Source organism: Harpegnathos saltator, unplaced genomic scaffold (assembly GCF_003227715.2).
Source record: "Harpegnathos saltator strain DR-91 unplaced genomic scaffold, Hsal_v8.6 scaffold54, whole genome shotgun sequence".
In the NCBI taxonomy this organism is placed as follows: domain Eukaryota; kingdom Metazoa; phylum Arthropoda; class Insecta; order Hymenoptera; family Formicidae; genus Harpegnathos; species Harpegnathos saltator.
Genome location: NW_020230360.1, coordinates 1,373,923 through 1,395,822, shown reverse-complemented (window position 1 = coordinate 1,395,822; position 21,900 = coordinate 1,373,923). Strand labels below are relative to the sequence as shown.

Here is a 21,900-nt window from a genome sequence, read left to right as displayed (position 1 = left end):
TTACATAGGTAAAATTTATACATGATTTTTTATATAGTTGTTACGATGAGTTGTCGATTGATTCAATGATGGCGATTCGATTAACAACTATATCAGCGCAATATATTGCTACGTCAATACATACTTTGTTCAATGGACGTGATATTTCTTTGAACGAACGTGTCCGCAGAGTTTTTGGTCCAACCGCTTTTTTTCTCAGCGTGAGACTGCGTCATATCTTTGTGCACCACGCTGTAATGTACGGCACGAGTATACTCTGTGGCAGTGCGATAATTTACACACAGCGTTTCTCCTCGCTTTTCGATTTAAAACGAATACTCTCGCCATGCGCACTCTTTCTATTTGAAGTGTTTCGTCTTCTTTTCCAATTTCGATCGTAATGCAAATACTGAAAAGCAATTATATTCTTTCCATTCTTTGGCACATTTTTCTTTCCTTGGATTCTGAAGTTTCAAGAGTCGATTAAGTTTTTTCTCGGGGAATTATTACATTTGAACATATTTCTTTGTTAATCATTAAACGTAAAACAATATCATGAAATTAGGTAAAAAATCAATTGTGCACTCTCTAAATGACTATCCTAATCGCCAGATCGATATTTCGCTCGGAAAGTAAAATTACAATCGAGTTATTCGAAGTAACTTTTCACTCATACAGAATTCTTTCACTCTGAATTGTCGAGTGAATATTTTCATTCGAAATTAAACATTAAATATGTATAATATATTTACCGCTACTCGAACAAATTTACTCTAATCGATTAGAAAATTCACTCGTATGCATTAAGAACTCTCCAATTTTTTTAATTAAACATTCACTCTTGTGACTTCAAGTGACAGTATTTTCATTGTTGCTTTGATTTTTTACTCGTTTCGAAGAAGAGTTTGACTTTTGCATTTCAAGAAAAAGAATGCAATTTAAGAACATTGTGTTGCTTATATCATATTTGATATAAATATTACACCTAACAAACATCATATAAAAATATATAAATACCATATATATTATTATATATTAAATATAAATATAATATAAAAATATTATATTCTTAAAAAAAAAACAAATGGACATTCTTTCATTTCCAACAAATAATTGAATGATACACAGGTTGTTCTAGTTTCATGATATTGAAACACGATCAAAGATACTTTTTCAACTCTTAATTCTTACGGAGAGATTGTATAGTTTTCTTCTCGGTGGCAGCCGAGCTCTCTCGTTCAGTTTTCTCTAACAGTTTCATCAAATTCGACAGAATCTGCACGACGCAAAACCGAAGATCGTGTCATCGAACTTGGCCCTAGACAGTAACCACACCGTGGTCGATATCAAGGAGGAACTGACGTATACGAGTAGCAACGAGGATCTGAAGAAAGGCCACAATGAGTACATCCTGAAGAGGATTCCAGCCGGTGCTGAGGCAACAGTTGTCCTCGTCGGTGCCGTTGACTTCTTGGACCAGCCGACGATAGCTTTCGTACGATTGGCCGAGGGTGTATTCATGCCGGCCATCACGGAAGTCACGATACCGGTGAGGTTCATGTTCACCCTACTGGGACCGAGGAACGCGGATCTGGACTACCACGAGATCGGTCGATCTATTTCCACTCTGATGGCGAACACGTCGTTCCACAAAGTCGCGTACAAGGCTACCGAGAGGCGAGAATTATTATCAGCTATCAACGAGTTCTTGGACGATTCGATCGTATTACCACCTGGTGATTGGGAGAGACAAGCGTTGCTGCCGTTCGACGAACTCAAGGCGAAGAGCGAGGCCATCAGAAAGAGGAAGGCTAAGGCGCTCGAGGAGAAGACCAAGCCGGTGCAAAGTGAAGCGGCTGTAAAGAAAGGTAAGTGCTTGGACTTTTCAGTGAGATGGCATTTTTTGATGACCTTTAATCGAAGTTTCTGTCTAATTCTGTCGGGCCTTTTGTCATTCACATTATTAAACAAAGTCGAGCAATAACTAGTTAATCGGTTAAAAAAAGTTAAATTAAAAAGATAACTCTCAGTTAATTATTAAAAAGAGTGAACTCTTTTAGCTTAAACTAATTATTTTAAAATATATTAACACATCGACTTTTATTAATTTTTTTTTCATGTAAGTTAGAATAATTCATCGATTTTAGAATCATTGTGGAATGCTTACAGTGCAATGCAAAATAATAAAAAATAACGCCAGTAAGATCTCTTTCTTTTTTCTCTCCTTCTTTTTTTATGTGGAATTCTAACTACAAAACAGTCGGTATATTCTTGTGGAAGAGCTTTCAATTGCTTAATTACATGATTAAAAAATTAATTATAGGAAAAACTTAAATATTATTTTGCGTAATTAACTTTTAATTTTAAGCCACCTTGATAATATTTGAAAAGCGGAGAAATTCGTTTTAAAAAAATTCATGTTGAAATAAAATTATATACTCGCGCAAAATGACACAATCAATCGCTCCGAGAACTTTGATTGTGCTCTAATGATCAATAAATAATCGCAAAATTAACGCAATGACACGCAATCTTCCTCTTTAATCGGCCTTTCCTCATGATTTTGTCACGTTGCTTCTTCGCACACTTATTCAAAATGCTTTGACAGAAGGGAAGATTCCGGAGAATCTTCGAAATGTGCTCAATCAATTGCACGTATCATGGTTTCACGGCTATTTCTTTCATTTCGACATGATCCGTAGGAATTTTCAGTATGCATCTCTCCTTGCTTCTGACGTCATTCTGACGTCAAGACTTCCGCGGCGAAGGAATGGGAGCCCTGTGTAATAAGTTAACGTGAAAAAATAAAAGATACAAATTTAAGTTAAATTTTAATCGAGTTAGTTTCTGTGTAAACAACACTTAACTTGCTTCAGTTAACTTCGTAGCACCGGAACTTTAAACGTAACTTACTCAAAAAAAAAAGAATGCACTAACTCACCCAGACCTATTGACAACCTGTTGATAACCAATCGTCATCGACGGTCCACAGCTCTCCTGGCGGGCGAAGAAGAGAAGAAACCGCCGGAAGATGACGATCCACTGCGGCGCACCAGACGACCATTTGGCTGTCTCATCAACGACATCAAGCGTCGCTACCCTTTCTACCTGTCAGACTTCACGGATGGTCTCAGTTCGTCCTGCCTCGCGGCCGCTATTTTCATGTACTTCGCCGCACTATGCACCGCCATCACCTTCGGTGGTCTGATGAGCGACAAGACGCAGAACGTGATCGGCATCTCCGAGACTCTGGTCTCCGGCTCGTGGACGGGTGTGGTGATGGCGTTGTTCGCCACCCAGCCGTTGGTCATCATCGGCACGACCGGGCCGCTGCTGCTGTTCGACGAGAGCCTGTACAACTTCTGTATAGCGAATGAGCTCGAGTTCCTCACCGTTCGAGTGTACGTGGGTGCGTGGATGGGCATCATCGCCGTAGTGATCGCCTGCGTGGAGGGCTCGGTCCTCGTGCGACTGTTCACGCGCTTCACCGAGGAGATCTTCACCGGCCTGATCTCCATCCTCTACATCGTCGAAACGTTCATCAAACTTTACAACTACTTCGTGCGAAACCCGCTTCTGCACGAGTACAGCTTCGGCCCGGACGTCAACGACACCGTTTACCCGCTCTACGTCACCGAGATGAAGATCACCACGTCGCCGTGGAACGCAACCGAGATAACGTATCGCTTGGAGAATGCCAGTGAGTTGATACCGAGGCGCGACATTGCCAGGCTGCTGATTAACCAGCCCAACACCGCCCTAATGTGCACTATACTTTGCCTCGGCACTTTCCTGGGCGCTTATTACTTGAGGATCTTCCGCAACAGCCATTACTTGGGCCGCAGTGCCCGGAGAGCCTTCGGTGACTTCGGTGTACCCATCAGCATCATCGTCTTCGTCCTCATTGATTATTTAGCCATGGTGAGGACGGAGAAACTGTTGGTCCCAGAAGGACTCAGCCCAACTATACCTGATAGAAGCTGGTTCGTATCACCTGCTGGTACGGAGAAACCCATTCCGTTCTGGATGGCGGTGGCTTGCGTGGTGCCGGCCTTACTGGTCTACATTCTAGTATTCATGGAGACTCAGATATCAGAGTAAGTACTCTAGACAGCATAAATATTCAAAATGTAGCTTAGGGACACTTGGAAGACGTATAAGACGAGCGGAATGTCTTCTGAATTCCTGACCCATATTAACAGATCGTTTTATTGACTACGGATTATCTGAGGATGAACTTAAGATGATTTTAAATCAGGATGGGAAAGTAATGAGCTACGAGTACGTACTTGTAGCTCTATTATTGTTACTTTTTTTGGTAACGACTTTGTAACGAGTCGTTATTAAATATAATTGTTAAAAACAGACCTTTAAAACCTGATGAAAAAAATAAGAGAAATTGTAAAACGATTCGTTATTTCTTGAATAATGGTAACGAGTTATTTTCATCAATAAGAAACGAATTGGCTTTTTTTTAATGAATAGAGAGTATAACAGTAATACTTTATTTTCCAAACTTTCTCAACTCTGTTTTAAACACAAGGCCGAATTATGACCAATAGACATTAACTAATAGCGACATTACATCAGTATAATTTATATTTTTTATTATATGTACAATTCCTCAATATTGAGCCATGTATGATATAATACATGATAATTCCATTGTTGAGTAAAAAATCACAATATTAAAGTAATACTGACGTTACCGTGATTTGTTTATTGCGTGCGAATACCAGCGACCTAAGACGTCTCTTAAGTCGGTATTCATAGTCGGATTTCATATTTAAGATCCTCTTAACTTCAGATATTCATAGTCAAGAAAATGAACAGTACAGTACCTGAAAATGAACTTAAGACGGCTTAAGTATAAAATCCGATTGTGAATATCGGCTTTAGACATTTAGATTGGTGTTCTGAACATTTTTTTCCTGTAAAGAATTCAGCAAACCTTCAAACTAACGATTAACTCTTTGTATGGTATATTTTTTCTACCTGACGATGAAATCTTGCATTTCTATGTTTGTCGAGTTTTTGATTATACAAATCTGAAGTCAGATTTCAAAAATGCAAAATGGTAGATCCAATATGGCTGCCATATAGGGATTAATTATTGTAAATCTGTAAATGTAAATCAGATATACAATGTAGAAAAATTTTTCAGATCGTCAGTTACGAATTTTACGTAAGATTTACAAAATTCATTCAAGTAATTTATTTATAAAAAATACTTAATGTGCGAAAAATTCTGGAAAAAGAATATATATTATATTTTGACACGTGAAGAGTATTTAATAAAATTTTCAGCCTCTAATTCTAAATACTTTTCAAGAAATTAAATTTGTTTTAAATCGCTGTTTCAAATTTTACTTTTTTATGAATAATTAGAAATGAACAATTGGATATAAAAATCACGGGAAACGTGTGAAGTATCAATATATCAGAAAAATGTGAGATCACGCCTGTTTTCATTAAATTGTAACACATCGTAAAAATGAAAGAGAGGAAGATAAGTGCACTTATCACTGCCACACAAAGGGTTAAACCATTTTTGTCGATAAACGAGAGTTCAGAATACCTGTCTTACGTTCTGTTGACTCAACTCGATCCTCCTTTCCCGAGCTCGACTAACCGCTACGACACCCTCTTCACAGACTGATCATCGACAAGAAGGAACGCAAACTGCGGAAGGGCAACGGCTATCACATGGACATAGTCGTGGTCTGTCTGATGAATGTGGGATGCGGTCTAATGGGCGCACCTTGGTGCTCCGCTGCGTCGGTGCGCTCCTTGACGCACGTGTCGGCCGTGACCGTGATGTCGCGCACGCACGCGCCCGGCGACAAGCCTCACATCGTCGAGGTGAAGGAGCAGAGGGTGAGCGCCCTCTTGGTCGCCATACTGATAGGGGTGAGCGTGCTGATGGCACCGCTGCTGCGGCGGGTGCCGATGTCCGTCCTGTTGGGTGTATTCCTTTACATGGGCATCTCGTCGACAAACGGTGTGCAGCTGTTCGATCGCGTCAAGCTATTCTTCATGCCGGTCAAGCATCACGGCACGGCTAATTACGTGCGCCGCGTACAGACCTACAAGATGCACGTGTTCACCTTAATACAGATCCTGTGCCTGGCCGTGCTGTGGATCGTGAAAAGCACCAGGGCCGCATTGGCCTTACCGTTCTTCCTCATCCTGATGATCCCGCTACGTGCTCAGATGAGCCACTTCTTCACCGCCGCGGAGCTACGCGCCCTCGACAGCAAGGGGTCCGAACACGAGGACGAGTTGGACTTCTACGAGGAGGCTCCACTACCTGGTTAGACTGTGCCTTAATCGTACTCTGTATCGCGCGACGTGTCTCTCTCTGGACTCGCCTGTCTCATACCTTCCGAAACTGTTAAACTTATATACCTGTCTCGCATCAGGGTCTCTTGAGAAGAGAAAGAAGGAAAAGCAAGAAAGAGAGAACAAAAACGAGCGTCTTTAACAGCGTTCTATCCGACAGTACAGAGTTTTATTTTCGTCGGATTGGGGTATATAACGTGTTCCGGGTCCATTGATAGGGAAACTGTTAAGCGGCGTGACTGTAGTTCAGGATAGAAATAAGATATGCGTATATAGAGGTTCGCCGACGGTCGCCGGGCCGTCGATGTATCTCTTGTTTGTGCGGATCCTTGGTTGCACGAATCTTTTTGATTGCGCTCTAATCCTCGCTCTATCATAGTTCCTTCGTTCCTCGCGATCCTTGACTTTACACGGGTCTCTTGGTTTCCGTGTTATCTTTAGTCTCGCGCCAATTCGGTATTCCGAGATAGGTTTCCCGTAGACTTTACGCTGCGTGAATTTGTTAGCTTCACGAATCTCTTCATATGAGTTTTCATCCCAACATCACGTAAGTAGATTTTGAGAATCTGAGGAAAATATCGCAAAAGTAGATCATATATATTTTCACATATATATTACAGTCGAGACATATATTATATTCCCAGCAAACACAATATTACATGTAATGTGCATGTTAGTTGTAATTTCCTACTCAACATAACTGTTATATAACACAGTTATATAATAGTTATATTGTTGAGTAGGAAATTACAACTAACATGCACGTTACATGTAATATTGTGTTTGCTGGGTTATATATGAAAAAAGTTCTATAGTATATAACTATAAAACTATATGTAATAATGCCTTAAAATTTTACATACACAAAATTATATATATATATATATATATATGTATATGTGTGTGTATATACATGTATATGTGTGTGTATATACATGTATACGTGTGTGTATATACATGTATATGTTTATGTATATATATGTATGTACATATCAAATATATTATTACATACTAAAGAGTACGTTCGGTCGCAGCGGGAAAACGAAAAAAATGGACGTACTCGATATATTTTTTGTATAATACAGTGCACATCTTGAATATATAGGGAAAATACACGATGCATTTTTGCGACATCCTCCGAACATTCTCAGAATCTACATATGCTCCCGAGCGAGAAAGATTATACGTAATTATATAAAATTACATATGTAACTGTATGTATTTGTAATTATTACATGTAATTGTATAAAATTACATATAATAGTACATGATACGTACATAAATTTTGTCTGTACATTCAGAGGCAGGTATGGTGTCCCTCGGCGATGTCGTATATGCCTGTAAAACAATCGAAACCGATGACAGGCATATACGCATACGCATATGGGCGTACTGTACAGCGCGAGAGAAGCGAAGAGGGAGAAGTGGTGGGAGACGTTCCGATGTTGCATCCTTATCGCACGTCGCACGAACGAGAGAAAAAGCATTACCAGACGTGGTACGGTTAATGGTGTCCCCAATAGCTGTCTCACTCTCTCTACGCTTGAATGCAGGCAATATGAGTGAGACAGCTATAGAGACACCGCGCTGTCTCTATAGGTGTCTCGCTCGCTCTAATAGCCATATATCGCGCTTTCCTCTTTTCTCCTTAGCAGAAATGCCGATCAAGGAGGCAATCCTGTCTATAGGCCAGAAAAATAAGCTATTTTCGCGAATTTTTTTTTTTCGGAAACTAAGCAGATGATTGATTTCAAACTTGATAAAAATAATAATATATATTTTATTGATGAGAATGAATTTTATGGCGTTATAAAATAGAAAAGCGCGATACATTTTTTATGCCGTAAGATATGTCAAATTGCGAGCATAAATGCCATTGGCTATTACAGCGAATGAGACACCTATAGAGATAGCGCGGTGCATATAAAAAATTAATATTTTTTTATTTCGCTAGTTCACACGATAGATAGACATGTTTCGAATATGTAATTAGATGCTGAAGTCGATCGATTGACTTTTTTATATAAAAAATGTTTTTTCTCTGATTTCAGGAGATGCTATATAGCGTCTCGTTATTATTATTGTAATTTTTATTATTATTAAATGTCTCCTAATTTCTTTTTATATTTTCAAGAGCGGAGCCTATATTTTAAGTAGCATTTTAAGAAAGATGTTGCATTTATTCTCCCTCCTCGTAGTCTTTTCAAAAGTAAAGATATGTTGCGTCTAAAAAGAATTGCACAATTTGACATATCTTACGGCATAAAATAAGTTTTTTCATAAATTTCATGAAATATCGTTTTCTTCAAATAAAATATTCTTAACGTAAAATCATCGGTATTTATGACGATTTTTCAAATATAATTTTTAAATGCCTTAAAATATTAAAAAAGTAGTTCGTTTTTTATTTCCTTAATTCAAACGAGTTAGCGGCAAGTTCGTAGATTAATTATTTGACTTGCCTTTTTGTCCCAGTCTACCGTATTTCGAGATTTTATAGGAACCGTGAAGCGGCGCGCGCCTAAACACGTCACGTTATTTTTTGTATATTTGCTACATTATTATTCATATAACGCTATAAAAATTCATTCTCACCAATAAAATATATGTTATTATTTTTATCAAGTTTGAAATCAATCGTCTGCTTAGTTTCCGAAAAAAAAAATTCGCGAAAATAGCTTATTTTTCTGCCCTATAGACAGGATTGCCTCCTTGATCGGCATTTCTGCTAAGGAGAAAAGAGGAAAGCGCGATATATGGCTATTAGAGCGAGCGAGACACCTATAGAGACAGCGCGGTGTCTCTATAGCTGTCTCACTCATATTGCCTGCATTCAAGCGTAGAGAGAGTGAGACAGCTATTGGGGACACCATTAACCGTACCACGTCTGGTAATGCTTTCTCTCTCGTTCGTGCGACGTGCGATAAGGATGCAACATCGGAACGTCTCACACCACTTCTCCCTCTTCGCTTCTCTCGCGCTGTACAGTACGCCCATATGCGTATGCGTATATGCCTGTCATGGCTTTCGATTGTTTTACAGGCGTATACGACATCGCCGAGGGACACTATACCTGCCTCTGAGTGTACACGATCACATATATAATCACACGTATACATGTACATGTCCACACGGAAAAAGAACGCTGTTAAAAATGAAGGCGGAAAGGTAGTTTCGTTCAATTAAACATTTATAATCTATATCATAGGCTGCCAGAAACACATAAGCGGTTACTCGAACGAGATAACTGCTCTCTTCTCTCACTTTAATTATATTCGCGTAACGGCATTTCTCCTTGTGAACACGTATAATTGCGCGTGCGACTAGCCGTGTGGAAACTCAAAATTCACAGATATAATTACATATAATTATTTTTCCTATTAGAGTTACCACGTGGATATTGTTAACAAAAAGTCAAAACTCGGCTCCTCGTTTCCGTGCCTATTCCATTCCGCGACCGTGTCGTCTCACAACTTTGTTTTATTTCAACGGTCATTTCTTCCTTCCGGTAACTGCTCGCTGTTCTCGCCTTATCTCGCTCGGTTCTAGGGATGCCGATTTTTTTTTCAAACAGATCGATTCTACTAGTAGAAACTGAAAAAATCGTATTGGCGATTTTCAGAATTTACAAATCGATCCTTGAATCAATTTAGTTCCAGAAAATCGATTTGAAATCGCTCTTTTAGGCTCCGATTAATCGATTTTCAATTAAATTGATTTAAAATCGGCATCCCTACTCGGTTCCGCAGCCGCTTCGTAGCGTGCAAGAGCTGTGTAAACAACACGGCTCCCCGTTCCAAGGCGATTGAATTGTTCGCGCATGCCTAATGAGTGCTAGAATAACGTTTGCGTTCTTGAAATTATACGGGATACCGGTGCCTCTGAGTGCCTCATGTTTGCGCTCGACGATATAATGCTCAGGAAACGTTAATGTAACGGCACGCGTAGGGATAGAGTGCCAAAAAAAAAAAAGAAGAAACCAAACTCTAAAGAATCGAGATATCGCGCACGTGAGGGCGAGAAACCCTGGCGACGACCGCGAGGATCAATCGTCCCGCGTCACATCTCCCCTTCCGCGGACGTTACACATGTAGTTCCTTCGATCCTCGAGCTCGTCGGGATGTCTGACGACGGTGCGAGGAGTTCGCCACTGTCTCACGTCGGGGTGTCTGTCGAGCTTCTCTCCGCCCGCGACGTCTCTCTATTCCTCCTCCACTTCCTCCTGCTGCTCGCTCGCGAGCGTGTGGACCTTCGAGATCCTCCTTCGTAGACGCGCTTGACTACGTACGCGTTGTGAAAACCTTCTTCGGACTCTTCCGGCTCGCTCGTCGCTTCCACGACCTTCCACGCGTGGATCTTGGACCTTAAAGAGCGCGACATTCTGCACACGACGATCTTTCCGAATCAAAGGCGAGAGGAGAAAGGAGAATTTCCTCCGCCTGCACACTCTCTCTCGAGTCCAACTTCCGGTTCTTACGCCCTCCGTCGCTCCGCCCCCTCCCCCGTCCCCCGTTCGCGTGATACACATATCCCCTATCAGATCCTTAGGTACTAACTTAGGTACACTGGAATTTCTACACGTTCTTCCTTACTCGCATCTACGTGTACTTACTACTTCGCCGATTCACTTGAGTGGAGAAAAAGAGAGAAATAGAGAGAGAGAGAGAGAGAGAGAGAGAGAGAGAGAGAGAGAGAGAGACAGAGAGAGAGAGAGGGAGAGAGAAATGGAAAGAGCGGCGAAAAGAGATTCTTGCATATTTTTATACATCTGCCAGACACATCCACGGATTCTCGAGTCTCGTGAACTTTTCTCGCGCCCGTAGATAGATTATCCTTGCGACTCGACGAAGAAGCGTCGTGACGTTCATCTCTATTGTATCAACTTGTAAATCTCTACGTACGTTTTGAATCACTGCGCACCTCCTACCGGACCGGTATTTGCGCGCGAGCTTATTCACTTAGTGATCACACTTACGATTTTAATCTTGTACTTCTTTATCTTTTTTTTTCTTAATACCTGTTATTTGCTCGAAAGCTGCAAGAGGATGAGGTTCGCGTGAACGCGCACGTTTCAGGTAAGACCAAGCGATCGATGACGCTATAATTAGAGCGGATCGGGACTATAGTAAGGAATAAGGCTGGTGAGAGAGGCGGTGTTATAGTTAACTAAATGAACTATTTTCAAATAAATAGAAAAAGATATATATACATATAAATATATATATATATATATATATACATATTATACATAGAGGATACACCGTATTTTCATTCGTTAGAGTATTTTACTAAAAAAAAAACTTCTGTAAAGTCGTTTCCGCTTATTATAGATTTACCGATTGTTAATTAATTAATTAGTCGAGAACAACAAAGAGAAATAAGGATAAAGAGGGAGAGAAAGAGAGAGAGGGGGGGGAGGGGGAAGGTAACACTTAACATTGTGATAGCGAACAAGAATCGCTCAGAAACAAGACGGTACCTATGAGCACTTAATGTTAGCAACCACTTTGTAACTCAGATTCTAATTAGCGTTATCTAATCGACCCGTAGACTATTATCGATATATCGCGTGCACACGTACACATCGTACATACATATATACATACACACACGTGCATGTACGTGCACACGTCACTATATCATTGGTATTATGTTGTGACGAGAAATTGTCGAGGCGAATATTGTTACGGTGCGATAGAGTAATTGTAAATAATTTAGTTAAAGTACAGTATTAAAGAGAGAGAGAGAGAGAGAGAGAGAGAGAGAGAGAGAGAATAATAATAATAATAATAATTAGCAATAGGTAGCTCTCAGTGGCTGATTTACGCCTTAAATTAGCGACCGAAGAAATAAAATGTATTTTAATTGCTCTTCGCGCTTCTGTCTCATTTACACCTCGCCGCCAAACTCGCCGGCCGTTGTTATGTTGCTGCAGAAGAAGAAAGAATTTGTCATTTTTTTCTATCAGTTTCTCTCTTGCAAAAGATTGGAGTGTTAGAGTTCTTAATTTGATCGATGACGTCAAAGGCGAGGAAATCCCCTAGGAATTACATGCTAGAAATTCCCTAGGGATTACATCGAGATAAAACAAATATACCCGTAAGATCAAACTTGCAATGTCGATTGAGCATACATTTTTGAAGTACTCCGGCAATTTTCCTTTTGTTCTAACACATGCGATAAATAACCATAAAATTAACCATGACGTACAACTTTCCTTTTCAACCTCCCCTTTCTCATGTTTTTGTCGCCCTGACTTTTCACCTGTTTGCTGACTGCTTCGGCAAAAAAGAGATTTTCGGAGTATGTATTAGAGCCATTATTCAAGATGACTGCGACGACAAAAAAAGGAGCCTCAAAAGGAAAATAAAAAGTTTTCGTTAGATATCTAAAGAAGCACCGAGTCAATGCTATTTGTTTCATCCGTAGAAAGAATGATTAATTTTTCGAAATTGGATAATTTATTCCCTGTTACGTTTGACGAATACGACGAGCCTTCCATACCAATGTAATATTCCTTGAAGAAAGAAGGACGTAACGTCAGACCGTTACAAGTTACAAGGTCATCGGGCAAATCTAAACACAAAACATGGATTATGTACACGGATCGTATACAATAATATATAATTTATATATATAATTATATCAGGTTGGCAACAAAGTCATGTCGTTTTTCACAGATAGATGGCTTTACTTTACTCATTAAACGCAACCAACTTCATTCGAAATCCTACAACCTTTATATTATTTGACAGCTGACGTTTCAAGCTTTTTTTAAAAAAAAGTGCATCGTTCGGCAAAGAATTGTTTGTTTGGCATTGAGTTAAAAATGGAAAATTAAAACGAGCATTTCCGCCATATTTTGCTTTTTTACTTCGAAAAAGGAAAAGGAAAGAACGCTGTGCAAGCCCGTCAAAAGTTATGTGCTGTGTATGCTGAGGAATCCTCAACAGAACGCCAAAGCCAACGTTGGTTTGCTCATTTTCGTTCAGGAGATTTTTCTGTGAAAGATGCACACCACGGTCAGGCCGATTAAGATCGATGACGACAACATAAAAGCATTGTTTGAATCCAACCGCCATTATATGACATGGGAGATCGCTGAGAAGCTAAACGTACCACATACGAGCATTGAAAACCATTTCAAACAACTTGACTACGTTAACGAACTCGATTGGGTTCCACGAGCTCAAAGAAGTTCGTTTCACCAAACGCATCAATATCAACGATTCTCTCCTGAAACGTGAGCAAAAACGATCCGTTTTTGAAACGAATGTTAACTGGCGATGAAATATGAATTGCTCACAAGGTGGAACGAAAAAAATCGTGAAGAAAACGTGATGAGCCGCCACCAAGCATTTCTAAAGCAGACAAATTCGCCAAAGGTAGATTTTGCCATCTGTTTGGTGGGATTACAAGGGTAGCGTGTTTTTTGAACTGCTTAAATGTTAAATTAAACGATCGATTCGAAATTGCACTGTCGTCAATTGGACAAATTACACGAAGCAATCAAGCGGAAGCGCCCAGAACCAGAAGGTAAATCGTAAAGATGTCTTTCATCACGACAACGCTAGACCACATACATCGTTGGTCACTCGCCAGAAATTGTTGCAGCTTGGGTAGGATGTGTTACCATACCCAGCATATTCGCCTGATCTTGCACCATCAGATTACCATTTATTTCGCTCCTTGTAAAATTCCTAGAAGGGAAAAAAAGTTCGATTCTGATGAGGCTATCAAACGGTTCTTGGTTCTTGGAGTTCTTCCGATATGAACCAGAAGTTCTATGAGGCCGGAATCATGAAGCTACCAAATAGATGGCAAAGGGTCATTGAATTAAACAATATATTACAGAATAAAGTTTTTATTTTGTATTATATGAAAAAATCGCTTTTCAATTACGTAGAAAAAAATGACATGACTTTCTTGCCAGCTTGATAATAAAATTTATACATATGATCCTATCGGTGACATGAAAAGCGAGCAGATCCGTGCGAAAAAGTCCTGCGGATTACGAGTCGAAGTTGAGCAAAAATGTAGCCCTAAAATCTTGCAAGCTACGTGCACTCAAGATTACTTCGGCACACCCCGTATAACGCCTCTGTACACAATAGCCGATATACATTCGCGCATTGTTCGCTCCCTTGTCAGTGTCTGTGCGCGATGCGTATATTGTGGCACGTGAATGGATACTCCAGCGAGAGCGCGGTCTCATTGGAAACCTCGCGTTATTCTTGCAATTATTATGGCGATTATAAATGGTAGCGCAGCAACAAATGGCCTCGCCGCGAATAGTGTCCACGTTCAAGCGCCTGTCGCCCCGATCGTTCGACAACGTATTGGACGTCAGGTGAGCGAAGAAACGCGCTGGTCGCTCGCGCGAGCCACGACTGACGTTTTTGCAATTCCTCGGGGATGTCGCTTGTTCCTCACCTTTCTCTTCTTGCCGGCAAGTCCGAAGACGCCGAGAAACCTCGCGAGAAGGCCGGGCAATGAGAAGCTGTTGTCGCCTTTCAATATCGACACACCCAACAGAATGAAAATATTGAAGGAGGGTCTGCCGAAGAAACAATATCCTGTGTTGGGAGCGGGTGCTTTTGGCACCGTTTACAAGGCATTTTACAAAGGTAACGGCGTGCCGCTCTCGACTCGTGTCAAGGGGATCCCAAAGTGGATGACGGACTCCAAGAATGTCGATAACCTTCATAGAAAAGTATTACTGGCCGTGATATACATTGGCCAGTGATAAATTATTGTTGTTCAGTAATTCTAATGTACTCATATGAATAATAAAATTACCGAGCGACAATAATTTATAACTGACAATTTTATTACAACCAACAATACTTTTCTGCAAGGGTAGAGACGATCGTTAAAACATCATGTCGGATAAGCATCGGCATACAATCACTTTTTGTCTCTCTTCTATATAGCCAGCAAACAGAATGACTGCTATATAATGTAAAAGTAATCCGATCAAGTAATCAGAAAGAAAAGAGAGAATTATATATAAATACTTAGAATCTAATATATAATTATGACAAATGGTATATATTATTATATATGATCCATACATGGATTGTTTCTGTATGGTTACATGTAAACATACGTAATCATACAGAGTGTCCCATTTTAAGTGAACCAGGCAAAAATCTAAAAAAATATGAAAGGTATTAAGAAACATTTCAGACAAAAGTTGTATAGTTCCAAAGGGAACATAAAATAACTATATCATTTTATTTATAGATGGTGTCACTTTTTATTCACTGATATTACTTATATAGATATTCATTGATCATTACTTTTCCTAGATGGAAATTCCAATTTTTTATTATATCATCTTTTTCTACCAATTAATTTGAACAACTTTTGTCTGAAACATTTCTTTATTTGTCTAGTACTTTTCGAGATATTTAAGGAAAACTTGATAACTTTTCCAATATTTAACTTACGATATTTCGCTATTTGTACTCGGAAGAAAGAGTGATACTAGACTTTTTTACTCTATTTATTAAAAAATATATTGCTACAATAGTACCCTGACTTCTGTTAATTTGATGATTTTAAAATTTTCAAAGATCGATAAGTTAGGACACCCTGTATATGTTCACAAACATTTCTTACATTGAAAAAAACACCGTTAAATGGAGAAAAGAAGAATTTGCTTCGTTCGATTGTAAATCATGGACTGCCATAAACTTAAGCAGTTGCTTTGATTATATTTTATATTAGCATTTTTTTCAATATGAACATATATATAATTATACGTATGTTTATATATGTGAACATATAGAGTCGAAATTTATTTAAAGTTTATTTAACGTTTATTTTACATTAATTCTTCATTCAAAATAATGATTAAGGAAAGATTTTTTATTTAACGTTTATTTAACGCTTATTTAATATTTATCTTATACCAATAACTCTTTTAAAATTATTTTTAACATTTTAAAAATGTCTTTTTAAGAAACATTTTTTAAAGATTTTTTTCTGATTGGATAATCATATATAATTATTTTTTTGCGGGAAGTATAACGGCTGTTATTTCTCATTTATAGTGAGGTACGTAGACAGTCTGAAAAGTTCTCGGCCTAACAATGAAAGAAAATTTTTTTTGCCGTGAAATATTTTTTTTTTAATATAATCTCCTGAAACTTCAATACATTTATTCCAACGTTTTCCCAATAATTCAATACCATATTATTAAAGTGTGATTCCGGAAGGTCTGCAAAATATTCATCCACGGCTGCAATAGCTTCGTCATTTGATATAAAACGCTTTCCAGCCAGGGATTTTTTCAGGTTTGGAAACAGATAATAGTCAGAGAGAGTCAAATCTGGTGAATACGCTGGATGTTCAAGCAATTCGTACTTTAATTCGTTGAATTTTGCCATTGTCAAAACACTTGTGTGAACACGTGCACTGTCTTGATGGAAAACGATTCTTTTCTTCTTTAAAGCAGGTCTTTTCTCACGAATTTTTGCATCCAATAGATCCAAAATTACAATAATAAGTTACAATAATATTCAGAGTTAATCGTTTTATCTTTCTGAAGATAATCGATCAACAAAACACTTTTGTAATCCCAAAAAAACTGTTGCCATAACTTTTTCTGCTGATGGAACCGTCATTGCCTTCTTTGGTGCACGTCCACCTGCTTCAATCCATTGTTTTCGATTGTTCTTTTCGCTCTGGTGTATAGTGGTGGATCCAAGTTTCATCAACAGTTATGAAACGACGCTTGAAATCCATTTTCCGTTTTGCTTAAAACGATCCAAATACGCTTGAGAAATACGCATTCGAATGCGTTTTTGGTCAATTGTTAGCAAATGCGGCACCCATCTTGCACAAAGCTTTTTCATATGTAATTCTTCATGCAAAATATTTCCAATTCGTTCTTTTGAGATGCCTATGGCCTCAGCTATTTCACGCATTTTCACTCGCTGATCATCTAACACCATATCATGGACTTGTTGAATATTTTGTGGTGTTGTAGCAGTTTTTGGACAATCTTCGCGTGGATCATCTTCGAGGCTTGTACGACCAGATTTAAAAAGAGCAGCCCATTTTTTCACAGTGGAAAGTGAAGGTGATGCATCCTTATACACTTTTAACAATTTCGGATGAATTTCTGTTGGTGTTAAACCATCCAAAACAAAGAATTTAATCACTGCACGATATTCAATTTTATCCATTTTAAAAAAGACAATGACACGTCAATATTAAACTGGTGCTACTACTCGAATGACTTGACAGATCGAAATAAAATTTTACATGGGTTTATATCAGGGATGCCACTTTCCAATACAATTATACTTTGACAATTTCTAATGTCATCTATGTGTCAGGCCGAGAACTTTTCAGACTGCCTTCGTAACACAATTGACACAATTTTGTAGGCATAATATGTAACTGTGTTTAAAAATTATTATATTATTTTGTCATTTCTGAATTATGATAGCAACGTAACTTATACATGACACGTCGTATAACAAGTGTAGTGTTATCATTACTTCTATAAGTATTTGTATAATATTCTATGTAATATCTTTTGTATATGAATGTCAGATAATCCGTTATGACTTCTGTTCTTTATACATAAAATATGATATATTTTAACTTAGATGCGAACGGTGATCGCAGATGAAGTTTGTATTGTGGAGTCCACTCTTAGAAAGTGAGAAGTGGTGCTTTGGATAAAAGATAATTGTAATCACTAATTTTTTCCACTGAAAATATCATTTATGGTTTTATGGGAGTGAATAAATTGTAGTAACTGATCAAGTTAGAGTGACAAAATATCTTTTATATTATTTTACTAACTAAAAATATCATTTTTTATTTAAAAAATAACCTATAACATATTTTTATAAAATAACTGTCGTGTAATATTTTAGCGATATATTATATTTATGTTATATAACTGCAATTTTGTATGTGTGAGAAATTACAATTGACATGTATGTTACTCGCAACTTAGATACTTTATTACGTTGCATTTATATGTTACATTTCGTCATATTACGATAATGTAACTGTTGTATGCTGTTGCGTTTGCTGGATATGTTAGATTGTTCGATAAGTTCGTAGGGATTTCCATGAAAACTTTGAAACTGATAAACTGATAATGAAGCATTTTTTTCGTATGACTTTCTGCTATACTGAAAGAATGCCAATTCTTTCCAGCCAATATATTATTGAGCAAAGTTATGTCCAACTATAAAAGTATCAAGCTTGAACTATTCGCAGAAATACTTATAAGCTTATCGAACAAGCCAATAAACTCAATTAGATGTATGCTGCTCTATTTTATCAGTTTTAGTAAAAAAACGTAACTACACATATATAGAAATGGTTTTGCAGACTTTTTGTATATCTTTAAGCTTCGAAATTTAATTGCGAAAAGATAAAACTCAGTGTTCTTGGAAATTTCTCGAGCGGAGTAAACATACGTTCGATATGCAAGCTGCAAAAATTCTGCATCAGGCAAATCTTTAATTCGTTTTTACACATTTTTATATTTTTATTTTCATTATATATCGAACAATGTTCCGACTTATTTCTACAAGTGCTTTCATCGTACAAAAGCATTTGTAATTTCATGGGACCAGTGTGAAGTAAATTTTGCGCAAGAGATCAACATTCTCTTGATAGAGTTTTCGACTATCTTTTTAACGATGAGTCTCCTCATTGAATTCAATCTCCCGGAATTCTCATGAATGTGGCGATAAGGCTATAAATTAATTGCATTTTGCTGTTGCTACACATCGTTCTTCTCTCCAGGAGATCAGGTGGCGGCGAAAGTGATCCAGCACAGGCAAAACGACGACGAACTGATCAACTCGGAGAAGCATGCGGCGATCCTGCGGCACGCCAACATCGTGAAGATATTGAACGTAGAACAGGGCAGTAGTTTATCGTTGATAACGATGGAATTGTGCGGCACGTCATTGCAGGACAAGCTGCAGGAGACAGTTCTCCCGAGGCAGGAGCGTGTCTCCATTTGGCGAGATATCGCCCACGCGCTCCGATTCTGCCACAATTCTGGCGTGATACACGCGGACGTCAAGCCGACCAATATCCTGATGGCAGCTGACGGTCGACCAAAACTCACTGATTTCGGTAGCTCTCTCCTGCTCGATGAACTGCACATTTCTATCAAGCCGCGAGTATGCATACACGATCGTTGAATCTCTTACACGAAATAGCTTTTCCTATCTTCAGTAGCTTCTAATATTTTCCGGCAAACTCGTGACCGAGAAATTCGCAAAACGAATTAGGATCTTCTGCATTTTTTTTCGAGATTCTCATGTGTAGACAATAGTAGATTTTGATAGAATTCTTTTTCTCATGGGTACTTTCTGTCTGTCCCCGCTAGGGTACACCAGGCTATGCAGCGCCGGAGATGCTCAGAGGAAATGCACCTACATTCACTGCTGACATTTATTCGCTAGGAATTGTAGCATGGCAAATGTTGTCTCGGCAAGTGCCTTTCCATGGATTACACATCCATACAATTATATACATCTCCGCAAAAGGAACACGCCCTAATGACGAGGCTCTGGATGACGAGTTCAATGGAGGCTACAAAAAATTATATAGAGCAACATGGTCGCAGAATGCTGCAGAAAGGCCTAAGCTCGGTGAAATAATCAACAGACTCGACCTCTTGCTTCATTGTTAACATTTATTTTATTGAAATTATCTTTTAAGCACGAAACATGTCTTACTTGCAGTAGTTGCTGTTAGATAATTGCTTTCGTGGTCTTATAATGATGGTTTGGATATGGCATACAGTTTCCTTTATGTATCTGGCATTTCACCACCAGGTACCAACTGCAATAGGATAAAGAAATAAATTGAGAAATAAATTATAAGGATCTGTGTCCTCTTTTTATCCTGTGTTCTATTTTATACTGTAGAAAATATATATAATCCAATACTTCAAAATTCAGGCTTAATACTTCCAAAATAAAACATAAAATTATTGCAGTACCATTGTAATATTGCTGCCATTCAAGAGAATCTGATCCAACTTTGTGACTCTGCGGCCTTCAGGTGTTGCTTCGCTCTCAGTCACATCTTCCAGTAACATATTCACAAAGTCGTCGAATCCTTGCAAAGTGCCGACAATCTCCTTATCGTTCTTCATGATGATGTGTATTCGGGAACCGATGCATTTATCCACCAATTCTGCAAGCGTAAATGTTTGTCAATACAAAATGTCCATTCAGCTATTCATGTGTTTAAGGTTAGAATCGTATATTTGACGAAATTGGAGTAGAACAGATTGTCTTACCTAAAGGCAACAATGTAGACGGATTCGTGCTGACCGAAGTAGTCATAGCGATTTATACAGCGTAACGATCTATGTGATAATTTGCAAAAATATAATGGATATCACTAGCACGATTGATCAGTATCATGCAAATCGCGGGCAAACTAAACACTGTACGCTCCAAGAGTCCAAGAGACCGGTAGAGGTTAATTCTCTTTAGCCACCTTTAGCTGGATTTCCTGCACTATGGTGTGAAAAATGTTGTGCCAAATGTTTTCTCAACAGAAAGATATTTGCATAAGAAACGCTCTCTACAAATGTATTTTAATAAGAAAATATATAAATTTCTATTTATTCGTTAATGGACGTCGTTCACTTCTCGATAAGCGATTAAAACAGAAGAAACGTTTTCTTGCTACAACGTTGAATAATTCGGTGAAAAAAATTGCAATCCGATTCACTTATAAATTAAAGAGGAAAGTTCATCATTTCAAATAGAATAATGTGTATATGGTACATTTTGAGGAACTTTGTTAATTATTTTGACATTCGACGAATCTTGACTTAAACTTATGTAATATAGAGATACATTGTCATAAGAAATAATTAAACTTTATATTTGTAAAGATTCGTGAAAATTAAAAAAACTGAAACTAAAAAAGCATTTCATTATTCAAACTTTTTGCGAACGTCCCATCCATTAAATTTTGGCAATTTTTCATTGGCTGCGTTCAGAAAACACAACGGTTACACAACAGTTGAGTGATTAGTCAACATTATTGGTCTGAATGTAAGGATCTAACAGTGAGGGTCAATAGTTACTAAGCGCTCAGTGAGCGTTTTGTTTTCTGAACGTAACCATTGATTGCTTTCCAACAAGAGATACACAGTCGTTTCAATGGCTAGATATCATCTTGGTGTCATCTTTAGATGATATCTAACTAATGAAAAATATCTCTTGCTGGAAGCAACCATTAAGGCTCGTCTACAATAGCTGTAAGAGTAAGGCTGTAAGGCTGTAAAGTAAGCTGTCAGCGAATGAAAATATTTCATTTCGTGTCTTGCAACCTTACAGCCTTATTCTTACAGTTAATGTAGACGAGCCTTTAGCAAAAACAGTGAGTCTATCTTAGCTTTACCCAAGGAGAACAAAAAGTCATGATAATATCAAAATGACGTCAAGAAACATCAAAACAGCAGAAGTCACTATGACATCAAACCGGGAATAAAAATGATTATAATTGGACGTCATTTTGATGTCATTGTGACTAATACATACCGTTGTATTCAATATTGCGCAA

The 21,900-nt window shown here is 38.2% G+C and overlaps 3 protein-coding genes across 9 annotated transcripts in view; 2 read left to right on the top strand and 1 right to left on the bottom strand.

Annotated features, from left to right (window-relative positions):
- The window catches only part of Ae2 (anion exchange protein Ae2), a 94,452-nt gene extending 87,488 nt beyond the window's left edge, over positions 1-6,964 (top strand). For all 6 annotated transcript variants that reach the window (XM_019843808.2, XM_019843809.2, XM_019843805.2 and 3 more), the window contains 3 exons: positions 1,253-1,847; positions 2,972-4,076; positions 5,634-6,964. In XM_019843808.2, the coding sequence (XP_019699367.2) occupies positions 1,253-1,847; positions 2,972-4,076; positions 5,634-6,297 (2,364 nt within the window). In that variant the 3' untranslated portion in view covers positions 6,298-6,964. The remainder of the gene's footprint in view (positions 1-1,252; positions 1,848-2,971; positions 4,077-5,633) is intronic.
- Positions 6,965-14,255: 7,291 nt separating this feature from the next.
- On the top strand, positions 14,256-20,075 carry Mos (proto-oncogene serine/threonine-protein kinase mos). 2 transcript variants are annotated; one of them, XM_011150010.3, is made up of 4 exons: positions 14,256-14,671; positions 14,776-14,948; positions 19,105-19,490; positions 19,700-20,075. In XM_011150010.3, the coding sequence occupies exons 1-4, from the start codon at positions 14,580-14,582 to the stop codon at positions 20,003-20,005; spliced, it is 957 nt and encodes a 318-aa protein (XP_011148312.1). In that variant the 5' UTR covers positions 14,256-14,579; the 3' UTR covers positions 20,006-20,075. The 2 variants fall into 2 exon arrangements, with proteins under 2 accessions (XP_011148312.1, XP_011148311.1); XM_011150009.3 differs by having other exon boundaries at positions 14,256-14,948.
- A 30-nt stretch (positions 20,076-20,105) lies between these two features.
- Positions 20,106-21,293, bottom strand: LOC105188504 (U6 snRNA-associated Sm-like protein LSm5). The gene is made up of 4 exons (XM_011150012.3): positions 21,279-21,293; positions 20,621-20,843; positions 20,318-20,514; positions 20,106-20,157 (listed from the first exon to the last, which is right to left on the bottom strand). Exons 2-4 carry the CDS (start codon positions 20,664-20,666, stop codon positions 20,125-20,127), a joined length of 276 nt encoding a protein of 91 aa, XP_011148314.1. The 5' UTR covers positions 20,667-20,843; positions 21,279-21,293; the 3' UTR covers positions 20,106-20,124.
- Positions 21,294-21,900: the final 607 nt, after the last annotated feature.

Excerpts from the sequence above, each read along its gene's own strand:
- Mos (XM_011150009.3), top strand. The coding sequence starts at position 14,507 with ATGGATACTCCAGCGAGAGCGCGGTCTCATTGGAAACCTCGCGTTATT. Across the intron at positions 14,949-19,104 it reads TTACAAGGCATTTTACAAAG|GAGATCAGGTGGCGGCGAAA; the intron begins GTAACGGCGTGC and ends TCTTCTCTCCAG. Across the intron at positions 19,491-19,699 it reads ACATTTCTATCAAGCCGCGA|GGTACACCAGGCTATGCAGC; the intron begins GTATGCATACAC and ends TGTCCCCGCTAG.
- LOC105188504 (XM_011150012.3), bottom strand. The coding sequence starts at position 20,666 with ATGACTACTTCGGTCAGCACGAATCCGTCTACATTGTTGCCTTTAG. Across the intron at positions 20,515-20,620 it reads GTCTACATTGTTGCCTTTAG|AATTGGTGGATAAATGCATC; the intron begins GTAAGACAATCT and ends TTACGCTTGCAG. Across the intron at positions 20,158-20,317 it reads ATGGCAGCAATATTACAATG|TTGGTACCTGGTGGTGAAAT; the intron begins GTACTGCAATAA and ends ATCCTATTGCAG.